This window comes from Hylobates moloch, unplaced genomic scaffold, assembly GCF_009828535.3.
Source record: "Hylobates moloch isolate HMO894 unplaced genomic scaffold, HMol_V3 SCAFFOLD_9, whole genome shotgun sequence".
NCBI classification, from domain to species: Eukaryota; Metazoa; Chordata; class Mammalia; order Primates; family Hylobatidae; genus Hylobates; species Hylobates moloch.
This window is the reverse complement of record NW_026652284.1, coordinates 14516382-14528789: the sequence shown is the minus strand read 5'-3', so window position 1 is coordinate 14528789 and position 12408 is coordinate 14516382. Positions and strand designations below refer to the sequence as shown.

General features: G+C 44.2%; 1 protein-coding gene across 4 annotated transcripts in view; it reads right to left on the bottom strand.

Annotated features, from left to right (window-relative positions):
* DDI2 (DNA damage inducible 1 homolog 2) overlaps positions 1-12408 on the bottom strand; it is a 51779-nt gene that overhangs the window by 18824 nt on the left and 20547 nt on the right. For all 4 annotated transcript variants that reach the window (XM_058443628.1, XM_032759020.2, XM_058443631.1 and 1 more), the window contains exons 5-7: positions 11695-11822; positions 6548-6676; positions 202-305 (exon numbers count right to left, since the gene is read on the bottom strand). In XM_058443628.1, the coding sequence (XP_058299611.1) occupies positions 202-305; positions 6548-6676; positions 11695-11822 (361 nt within the window). The remainder of the gene's footprint in view (positions 1-201; positions 306-6547; positions 6677-11694; positions 11823-12408) is intronic.

The window sequence follows — 12408 nt, the reverse complement described above, 5'->3', positions numbered from 1 at the left end:
AGAGAGATTTCACAAAAACAGATTCTATCTATATTGACACATCAGTCCAATCTTTGTATAGCAACATAATTTAAGGACATTTCCAGGTTTGAAAAGTCGTATTTCTTAGTTTCCCAGTATATGTAACCAATAAAAATAATGTGATAATAACCATATTACAAAAAGCAGATGCAAAAAAAAGTAAGTGAAGCTCTTAATTACCTGGTGCCGTTTAAGCATGTCCAGTCCCAGAAGCATGTCCATAGGCTGTTCCTCAAGTATAGAGAAGGAACATGGCAAAAAATCTCCTTCAATCTGAACCTGAGCTAAAAAGCACAGGAAGAGAAAAGGTTATTGTTACGTACTTCAAAAGAGAGATGGAGTTTCGCTCTTGTTGCCCAGGCTGGAGTGCAATGGCACAATCCTGGCTCACAGCAACCTCTGCCTCCCGGCAACCTCTGCCTCCCAGGTTTAAGTGATTCTCTTGCCTCAGCCTTCCAAGTAGCTGGGATTACAGGCATGTGCCACCACGCCTGGCTAATTTTGGTATTTTTAGTACAGATGGGGTTTCGCCATGTTGGTTAGGCTGGTCTCAAACTCTCAGCTTCAGGTTATCTGCCTACCTCGGCCTCCCAAAGTGCGGAGATTACAGGCATGAGCCACCGTGTCCAGCCGAAAAGTTCTTTTCATTATTATTTTTTGAGACAGAGTCTTGCTCTGTTGCCCAGGCTGGAGTGCAGTGGCGTGATCTTGGCTCACTGCAACCTCTGCCTCCTGTGTTCTCTGATTCTCTGCCTAAACCTTCCAAGTAGATGGGATTACAAATGGGCGCCACCACGTCCAGCTAATTTTTACATTTTTAGTAGAGACAGGGTTTCACCATGTTAGCCAGGCTGGTCTTGAACTCCTGACCTCACGTGATCCACCCACCTTGGCCTCCCAACGTGCTGGGATTACAGGAGTGAGCCACCATACCCAGCAGATGACCTATTTTTAAAGAACTCCTTCCTTACACAAGATATTGTGTATTTTCTTCTAAAATCTTTAATTTTCCTTTCCACATCTAGGTTTTAGGTTTTTTTTTTTTTTTTTTTTTGAGACAGGGTCTGCTATGTTGCCCAGGCTGGTCTCAAACTCCTAGGCTCAAGCAATCCTCCCTCCCCTGCACCTAGGTGTTTACTGTGAATTCGCTTTTGTGTGGTGTGGGTAGGGTCTGATTTCTAATTCATTTCTCCCCATGGATACCTCTTGTCTCAGCAACATTTCCTAAAATTTCCCCATTGCTCTGTAAGACTTCCTCTCATTGATCAAGGTTCACATAATCATGGGTTTGTTTCTACTCATATCTTCTAGATAGTCCTTTGATATCTAGAAGGCAATGTTGTTGTAGAGTATTTTGCCCATTCTCACAATATAGGGCCCATGTCGAATTTAAAATGAGGACATCCAGTCTCACAAAAAAACTACCAGGATTTTGATGGCATCTCAATGGTTCTGTGGATGAATGTGGGAGAACTGCCATCCCCAACATACTGAATCTTCTAATCCATGGTAAAGCTTTCCTTTTATTTAGGTTTCCCCTATTGCTATAAGGGTTTTTTCATGCTGATCATAGCCACGGTTGTAAAATCCACAAGGATGGCCACAGAGCTTGGTACTTATTTTGTCTCCTCCTATTATCTTCTCACTTAAAGCCATCAAAAATCTGACAACTCAGCCCCTGAAGGAACTAGTTTATGGTATTCCTGCAAAACTCTCAGTCCTACTGTGTTTAGGAAAGTATAAGGTAGTTGAACTATCTTTATCCTACACAAATCAGTAAGAGAAACACAAAGACCCTAATAAACAGACATACATATTTCAAAAGAAAGGAAGAGCAAATGTGTAGAAAAACTATCATTTGCAATGAAAGAAAAGTAACCTACAATAAGAAACCACTCTTTTATTTGTAAAAAAAAAAAAAAAATTTTTTTTTGAGAAAAGAGTATTGCTGCATTGCCCAGGCTGAAGTACACTGGCATGATCTCGGCTCACTGCAACCTTTGCCTCCCGGGTTCAAGTGATCCTCTCACCTCAGCCTCCTGAGTAGCTGGGACTACAGACGTATGGTCATGACAACCGGCTAATTTTCTGTAGTTTTAGTAGAGATGTGGTTTCGCTATGGCCCCCAGGCTGGTCTCAAACTTCTGAGCTCAAGCAATCTGCCCACCTTGGCCTCTCGAAGTGCTGGGATTTCAGGCATGAGCCACCACACCCACCTTATTTGCAAATTTAAGAGGGAAAACTAATATTGCTTAACAGTATAGGACACTAAGATGAATATTCATTCAGTGGTGGATAAACCGGATTGGTACAGGTTAGCAACATATCAAGAGTCCTAAAGCATCCGTAACTTTGATTCAGTAGTTTCACTTATAGGAATCTTGACTGGGGGGAAAAAATCAAAATGTGCAGAAAACTATACTGCCATGTTCTAATAGGAAACATCACCAGCCAGGCGCAGCAGCTCACGCCTGTAATCCCAGCGCTTTGGGAGGCTGAGGCAGGTGAATCACTTTGAGCTCAGGAGTTCGAGACCAGCCTGGGCAACATGGTGAAACCCTGTCTCTACTAAAAATCCAAAAATTACCCGGGTGTGGTAGCAGATGCCTGTAATCCCAGCTATTCGGGAGGCTGAGGCAGGAGAATCGCTTGAACCTGGGAGGCACAGGTTGCAGTGAGCCAAGATTACGCCACTGCACTCCAGTGTGGGCAAAAGAGCGAGACTCTGTCTCAAAAAAAAAAAAAAGAAAAGAAAAAAGAAAAAGAAAAAAAGAAACAACCCAAAAGCCAATCCTTAAACCTGCAACAGAATGCTATACATTTATTCATTTATTTAAATAATTCTTTTGAAATTTATGGGGACACTGGGAAAATGTAGTTTCACCTTTTCTTAGAGCAGAATATAAAAATTTAAACATGAAATAATCACCTTTTGTAAGATAAAAAAGTGCACAGAAAAAAGACCAGAAGGAGATATGCCCAAATGATACTGGTGGTTGAATCTCACTACAGGAATTTAAGGGATGTTTTTTTTCCTTCATCTCACATTTCTATACTTTTGAAGTTCTCTATAGTAAGCATCTATTAAACGGATAATGAAAGAAGAAAACAAAAACAATTCTGATTAGACATGAAGGACTGAACACATGCATTTATCTACATTTACTCCTAAAACATTACAAAAAAGGTTTTTGGGTTTTGTCTAAGGCACACACTTTTTTTTTGTTTTGTTTTGTTTTGAGACGGAGTCTCGCTCTGTCGCCCAGGCTGGAGTGCAGGGGCGCAGTCTCGGCTCACTGCAAGCTCCGCCTCCCAGGTTCACGCCATTCTCCTGCCTCAGCCTCTCCGAGTAGCTGGGACTACAGGCGCCCGCCACCACGCCCGGCTAATTTTTTTTTGTATTTTTAGTAGAGATGGGGTTTCACTGTGGTCTCGATCTCCTGACCTCGTGATCCGCCCGCCTCGGCCTCCCAAAGTGCTGGGATTACAAGCGTGAGCCACCGCGCCCGGCCTTTTTTTTTTTTTTTGAGATGGAGTTTCACTCTTGTTGCCCAGGCTGGAGTGAAATGGCACAATCTCAGCTTACTGCAACCTCTGCCTCCCAGGTTCAAGCGATTCTCCTGCCTCAGCCTCCCGAATAGCTGGGATTACAGGCACCCGCCACCACACCAGGCTAATTTTGGTATTTTTAGTAGAGACAGGGTTTCACCATGTTGGCCAGGCTGGTCTCGAACTCCTGACCTCAGGTGATCTGCCCGCCTTGGCCTCCAAAGGTGCTGGGATTACAGGCGTGAGCCACCGTGCCCAGCCCTAAGGCATACATTTTTAAGGCCAAATATAATAGTAGAGACCACAGGAACAAAATTTTAGAGCTAAAAAGCAGAATGACAGTGAGGAAAACTGAGCAGCAACCCAAATGACATTACAGAACTCCTATGGGGCATAGGAACTGGTCATAAATACCTCTGCACATAGGAGGAGAGATGGGCCCAAAGCAGCAAGGCTGGCGGGAAGGCTGCAGAGGCACAGTTAGCCCTTGGGGTGTCCCTCCCGCACTCTGCTAGGCCAGGAGACCCTTCACCCCAGTAGCAGACTAGAGGCTTATTTTCTGGAGAGGGTGAAACAGAGGCACTCTTAACAGAGGTGAGCATGGAGGGAGACAGGGACAGAACAAGTATCTAACTGAAAACCAGGGGGAATAAATAAAATCCAACTGAGATGCCAGCCTTTTTCTCCCTCCCAACTTTCAGATCCACCCAACAGTGAAGGCCACAAGGGCCACGGCTGCCTACCCAGGTCATTTACCAAACAAGCCTTTTGGTGGCCCACTCTTTTTTTTTTTTTTTGAGACGAGGTCTCATTGTCATCCAAGCTGGAGTACAGTACTATGAACACAGCTCACTGCAGCCTCTATCTCCCTGGCTCAAGCAATCCTCCTGTCTTAGACGCCTCTCAAGTAGCTAGGACTACCGGCACTTGCCACCACACCCGGCTATTTAAAAAAAATTTTTGTAGAGACGAGTTCTCCCTATGTTGCCCAGGCTGGTCTCAAACTCCTGGCCTCAAGCCATCGTCCCACATGAGCCTCCTAAAGCACGGGATTATAGGTGCGAGCCATCGCGGCCAGCCAGTGGCCCACTCTTCAATGTGAGCTGATGCCAAGGATCGCAAGACATTTATAAAAACCATCTAAAGTAAAATACAAACAAATACAAAATCCAACACAAAGGTTGGAAGACAAAGTTGAAGAAATCCCACAGAAAAACAGAAGAGAAGAAAACTAGAGGACAAGTCCAGGATAGATTATCCTACCCGAATAACAGACATTCCAGAGGGGAGAAAATCGTCGTCAAAATAATTCAGAGAAAGTCCCCAGAACGGAGGGATGTGAGCGTCTAGACTGCACAGGTTACCAAGTACCTAGTACAGTATATGAGAAGAGATCCACACCCAAGCATGCATTGTGAAAATTCAAAACACTGAGGTCAAAGGGAAGATCTACAAGCTTCAAAGAAGAAAAAGAAGGCTGGGCACGGTGGCTCACGCCATAATCCCAGCACTCTGGGACGCCTCGTGAGTGGATCACCTGAGGCCAGGAATTTGAGAGAGATCATCCTGGCCAATATGGTGAAACCCTGTCTCTACTAAGAATAGAAAAATTAGCTAGGTGTGGTGGTGAACGCCTGTGATCCCAGCTACTCAGGGAGGCTGAGTCAGGAGAATCTCTTGAACCCGGGAGGTGGAGGTTGCAGTGAGCTGAGATCGTGCCACTGCACTCCAGCCTGGGCGACAGAACAAAGACTGTTTCAAAAGAACAGAAAAGAGGCCGGGCGCGGTGGTTCACGCCTGTAATCCCAGCACTTTGGGAGGCTGAGGTGGGTGGAGATCACGAGGTCAGGAGATCAAGACCATCCTGGCCAACATGGTGAAACCCCGTCTCTACTAAAAATACAAAAAATTAGCCAGGCGCGGTGGCGGACGCCTGTAGTCCCAGCTACGTGGGAGGCTGAGGCAGGAGAATGGTGTGAACCCGGGAGGCGGAGCTTGCAGTGAGCCCAGATTGCGCCACTGCACTCCAGCCTGGGCGACAGAGCGAGACTCCATCTCAAAAGAAAGCTTTCACATAAAGGATGAAGAATAGGAACAGAATCCAGCCTCACTACAGCAACACTGACAGTGAAAAGGTTAAGGGGTAATGCCTCAAAATTGTGAAGGAAAACGATTTCCAACCTAAGCAGACCAGTAGAATGTAGGGAAAAAAGACGTGTCTGATACTTAGTCTCAATTTACTCCCATGCACCTCTTCTAAGAAAGTTACTGGATGATGCACTCCAATAAACTGAGGAGCAGATAAAAAAGAGAAAGACAAGGGATTCATGTAATCCAACACAAGACAGAAGAGAAAGGAATCTGTAGGACTCGGTCAAGTTAAATTCCAAAACAGCAGCTCTGAAGCAGGCCTGGGACTGTCAGTCCAGGCTCAAGAAGTGTCTTTGATAGGATGAAATGTACAGGCTATTGGATGTGCTTGAAAGGAGATTTACATAATTAGGAAATGTCTGGGATGAATACTACGCAAGAAACCAAGTAAGGAAAACAGGACAATTATTAATTCTAAGAGAAAATAACACTAGCCATGAATGAAAAGCAATCACATTCAATTAGATGGCTCAGCTCTCAAACACAGTCATATGAGTAAATAGCAAAATAAACATGTTATTTAGAAATATGGAGGTAAGTATCAAAATAAATCAGCTAAAATGACGGAAAGGGATTATCTTTTCAGGAAATAGAAACGTAGAGGAGACTACTTTTTTGTAACCAGCAGAAACACATAACTTTGACAGAACACAGGATTTAAAACTTCTAGAAATTAGGCTTGCTGGCTCAGACATACCCACACAAAAGAAATTTAAAACAACAACAAAATAAGAACAACAAAAGACCCTCTAAAAACTTGAAAATTGACTACCCTACCTACAAACAGCCTATAGAAAGATAGCAAGCCCCAGTGCCTTTTGCTCACCTAGATGTACCCTTCCAATAATCTTCTGGGTGCCCACTCCTTTGGCAATCCCTGCCCACCGACGGTCCACCAGTCTCATTATATTACACCTTTCTGCACAAGCTTGGCTCATAATAGTCATCTGGGCACCTGGAGGAGTAAAGAAACATCAGACAATAAAAACAAAATCCACTTTGTGAGAAGACTCAAAATACAGCGCTAAATAACAACAAAGCAAAAACCAAGTACACCCCAAGGCTTTTGTCTCTATAAAATCATTTCTACCTAGCAAGTTTCCTGCCCTGCCTAATTCAACTTTCAGTTCTACTCTGTAAATTGAAACACGACGCAAAATTTGACATTGAGGGAAGAATATTCTGTAGCCATGCAATAATTAAATGACATTTTAAAACTTTACCAGTAGAAAGCAGTGATGTCCTGTGTCTACAGATGGCAATGCTAAATTAGCAGTACTTTGCACTTTTTACCAAGTATCTCTAAGCTGTCGCCTCCTGGCTTCAAACGATTCTCCTGTGTCAGCCTCCTGAGTACCTGGGATTAACAGGCTTGCGCCATCATGTCCAGCTAATTTTTTGTTGTTGTTGAGACAGAGTCTCGCTCTGTCGCCCAGGCTGGAGTGTAGTGGCGCAATGTCGGCTCACTGAAAGCTCCGCCTTCTGGGTTCACACCATTCTCCTGCCTCAGCCTCCCAAGTAGCTGCGACTACAGTCGCCTGCCACCACATCCAGCTAATTTTTTGTATTTTTAGTAGAGATGGGGTTTCACCATGTTAGCCAGGATGGTCTCGATCTCCTGACTTCGTGATCCACCTGCCTCAGCCTCCCAAAGTGCTGGGATTACAGGCGTGAGCCACTGCGCCCGGCACGTCCAGCTAATTTTTGTATTTTTAGTAGAGATGGGGTTTTACCACATTGGCCAGGCTGGTCTGGAACTCCTCACCTCAAGTGATCCGCCCACCTCAGCTTCTCAAAGTGTTGGGATTACAGGTGTGAGCCACAGTGTCTGGCCCTATCAAGTTGTTTTTATATCAAATTTCGGGCTGGGTGTAGTGGCTCATGCCTGTAATCATACTTTAGGAGGCCAAGACGGGAGGATCACCTAAGCCAAGGAGTGGGAAACCAGCTTGGGCAACATAGTAATATCCCATCTCACTATGTAAGCAAGTAAGTACATTATTTACTACTTTATCTGCTCAAAAAGTAAAATTAAAAACCCCACACTGGGACATTATATTCTACTATTAATAAATCATGCAGTCTTCCAAAATTTAGAAGTGGACTCCCATACTCTGCTCCAACAATTAGACTCTCTTCCCTTTAAATATGAGGGCACTTAGGTTATTTTCTCTCCCAGAAACATGTACTCGGCGGGTTGGCCTGTGTAGAAGACAGTCGCTTCTGTAATCTTTACACTCCTAACTTCTCCCTGAAACTCTAGTTCTACATTCTTGTGCACTGGACATTTCTGTCAAAGCCAACAGGCTTATAAAACTCTTTCTCCCCAAATAATTCCCACTTTGGATTTCTCTGTCTTTGCCAATGGGATTATTTTCTCGCAGCCATAAAACCAGGGCATTGTTCACTTTTGAATCCTCCTAGTCTTCTTTCTTTTCTCAAACCTGTAAATAAGGTCTATGCAATTTCTGCTATTTCTGATGCCCTTTCTTCTTCTTCTTTTTTTTTTTTTTTTTTGCCCAGGCTGGAGTGCAATGGTGCAATCTCGGCTTACTGCAAGCTCCACCTCCTGGGTTCAAGTGATTCTCCTGCCTCAGCCTCCCAAGTAGCTGGGATTACAGGCAAGTGCCACCATGCCCGGCTATTTTTTGTATTTTTAGTAGAGATGGGGCTTCACCACGTTGGCCAGGCTGGTCTTGAACTTCTGACCTCAGGTGATCCACCCGCCTTGGCCTCCCAAAGTGCTGGGATTACAGGTTTGAGCCACGGCGCCTGTCCTGATGCCTTTCTTCTTACCACAGTGATCAGCCTGGCTTACACTGCCATTCCCTTGCAAGAGGACAATTGTTCTGGCTTCCAAACCACTCCGTGGATATGTAATTTAAAGCAGGGATATTGTTGTGACCCTTAGGGGTACAGAATTTTCCAGATCTGTGTCTACCTTTGTTTTCCTAAAATATCACTTTTTTTTTTGGAAACACAGTCTTGCTCTGTTGCCTAGGCTAGAGTGCAGTGGTGTGATCTCAGCCCACTGCAATCTCTGCCTCCCGGGTTCAGGTGATTCTCCTGCCTTAGCCTCCTAAGTAGTTGGGATTACAGCGTGCCACCATTATACCTGGCTGATTTTGTATTTTTAGTAGACATGGGGTTTCACCATGTTGGCCAGGCTGGTCTTGAACTCCTGACCTCAAGTGATCTACCCGCCTCAGCCTCCCAAAATGCTGGGATTACAGGTTTGAGCCACTGTACTGGGCCAATATCACCGTTTTCAAATCATGTACTTCTTCATCTGCTTAAAAGTCCTCAATGGTTTCCACTCCTTATGAGATTAGTTTCAAACCACCATCACCACAGCTTCAGATCCCACCCCATCCTGGCTCCACCATTTCTTTCCAGCCTCACATTCTAACTACTCTAAACCCTCTGCTTCAGCAGGAGGAATATGTCCCCTTTGCCATTCACTCACTTTGACCCTCCTGTAAAATGCTCCCTCCCCTGCTTTTTTTTCTGAATTCCACTGATGCTTCAAGATCCAGCTCAAGACCCACTTCCTCCCTGACTGCCCTTTTGCAATGACCTCGCCTCTCACTCAATTCCAACACTTCCTGCTCATATTATTCACAGGTATCCTACACTTTATAAGCAATAAAAGTTCTTGGCATTTGAGAAAGGTTAGATTCAAAAAGGCCCAGAAATAATGAAGGAAAAGGGAATTTGGAAAGGCAATTCTCTCTTTTCTTCCTCCTTAACTTTAATTTATTTACTAAAGTAAGCAACCCAGGATGAGAAGGGCCCCTTTCACTGCTCTCCTGCATTTTCCAAAGCCTCAGCTCAAATGCTGTCTTTTGGAAAGACCCTCCTGAGCACCTCGGTCAGAGTGAGAATGTGGTCTCTATAGCCATCCAACATTCACCTGATTTTTGCACAGTGGTTGAGATTTCTGGCATCCAGGGGACCTGGGGCTGAATCCAAAGCCCACCACTCACGAACTCTGTATACCTGGAAGCGTGACTTGATCCCTCTAAGATTCCTTATGTGTAAAAGACAGAGTAGAGAATGTGACCTCTCTATATCTAAGTTTCCTTATGGATAAAACAGGAATTATAGTAGAACAAAGTACATAGAGATGTTCTGAGGATGAAATAAAATTGAGTAAGATGATTATATTAAGCACCTAGCATGGTGCTTGGCACACAATAAGGAATCGATACACACTGAGTATTCTATTAGCGTCTCCTATGTATTTGTCTCTCACTCACACAGGGGACCTCTGAGGCTCCAGTCACTAAGTCTTATCACCAAGCACACAGCACAAGGCCCTATACACAACAGATATTTTTTAAACTGAATAATCAGCAAATTTACTTCTCCCAGGAATGTCTGTATCTCAAGATACAAACTCCTTTTTTTTTTTTCCCGAAGGCAGGGTCTCACTCACCCAGGCTGGGGCACAGTGGCACGATCACAGCTCACTGCAGCCCTGACCTCTGCCGTCACCACAGGCTCAGGTGATCCTCCCATCTCAGCCTCCCCAGTAGCTGGGACTACAGGTACACACCACCACACCCGGCTAATTTTTGTATTTTTTGTAGAGGCGAGATTTCCCCATGTTGCCTAGGCTGGTCTCAAAACTCCTGGGCTCAAGCAATTCTCCCAAAATGCTGGAATTACAGGCATGAGCCACTACACCCAGTCTCAAGGTACAAACCCTTAATGAGAGTTGAGGCCAGTTCCCGATCAGCCTGCACAACACAGGGGAACTCTGTCTCTACAAAAAGTTAAAAAATCAGCCAGGTATGGTTGCACATGCCTGTAGTTCCAGCTACTTGAGAGGCTGAGGCTGGAAGACAGTAGAGCCCAGGAGCTGGAGGCTGAAGTGAGCTGACTGCACCACTGCACTCTAACCTGGGTGACAGAGACCCTCTCTTTAAATAATGAGAGAGAGAGAGCTGAAACCCAGCATGTGCTTAGGAATGTGTAGATGAACAAATGAAAGAAAATACTTTTTTTCTTTTTATATAGAAATACACAGCGAAGGGGGAAAATATTATTTGAGCAAGGAATTTTTCTACTCTAGGAACTCACCTATCTTACAGCCTTGAGTGAGACACCTAGAATTAAGACGTATGAGACCACTCAGTCATACACCCACAAAATGCTGCATGGTGTAGTCTTACTAAAAAGCAAACAGTTATTACTGACAGAAAAGGTGCCAGCTAGTATGTCAATTAACTGAACCCTCACGGAGAAGAATCCCTGTCTCCTTACCTGGTTGTTAAGTTCTTTAAGGGTAAGAACCATACCCAGATAGCCTTACATTCCTCCCAAATCTTGGCAAAGTGTTGGTGCACAGGCCAGGCTGAAATTGTGTTTGACCTATACCCTACACAGCTCCTTTTATAGCTCCTTCTTCCAAACCTATGTATTCCCAGTTTTTTACAGAAATATCCAAGAAATTCAGGATGCTAGATAAGGGCAGGTAGGAAGATAAAGGAGACACCACAAAATACAAAACTGGTTAAGAAATGATTAAAGAAAGAAACCTAATACCAACAGAATGCCTGGCAAGTGAAACAGTAGGTCCCAGGCTGGTGAGTTAGCAGCCTAAAGAACTACAGCCATCTGGGCCGGGTGCAGTGGATCACTTGAGGTCAGGAGTTCAAGACCAGCCTGACCAACATGGTGAAATCCCATCTCTGCTAAAAATGTAAAAATTAGCCGGGCGTGGTGGTAGGCACCTGTAATCCCAGCTACTCGGTAGGCTGAGGCTGGAGAATCGCTTGAACCCAGGAGACAGAGGTTGCAGTGAGCCAAGATCACGCCACTGCACTTCAGCCTGGGTGACAGAGCAAGACTCTCAAAAAAAAAAAAAAAAAGTAGAGCCATCTGAACGGATGCTTGAGCCTCCCCTTCTCCCGTGTCAGGTTAAGGATGTTGGAGGGGAGACCAAGAAATAAAAGACAGAGACGTCACCTGAGTCAACAAAGGCTTTCACAGGATGTCCATTCACTTTGCAGTTAATATAAAGCATCACTACTTGGCCAAAACTTTCCGGAGCCTCTTCCATAGCTATTGTCATGTTTTCCTCAATGTTCTGTTGCCTGTAACAGAACAAGACCAGGGACACTGAAAGCATTAATTCCATGGAGAGAAATCAGTTTCAAAGTCACAATATTAAAAAACAGATTTGTACATATCTTTTGCCCCAAGCACAGCAGCTGAGTCATAGAAAAATTGGTGCTATATGGGGCAAGAGATCATTTCCTAAGAGGGAGTAAGATAAATAGCTGGCAGAAAATCTAAAGGCATAAAAATTACCCTATGTAAAACACTGAGCTGCCTTTATATGCTCAGAAATAAGAAACTGGAGAGCAAGGGTTACAACCCCATTTTTCTGGCAGAATGTTAGAATTTCGGGAATGTTCCAATTTTAACTGAGGGTTTTCTGGGTATCTGAATACATTTCCTAAGCCTAGAACATTACAAAAAGTTCACAAACAGAAAACACAAATATTTCAACTTCTTGTGCTGCACCTGCTGCTTCATCTCCAGGACTGGGTTTTGTAATGTGTACACTGAGGATAATTGTTACCTAGGTTGCCAAGAGGTACAAAGCATCTAGTATACAGTGCTCATATAACGGCTTATGCTACAAAAAAATTGCATCCATCGCTTAAAACTACATGT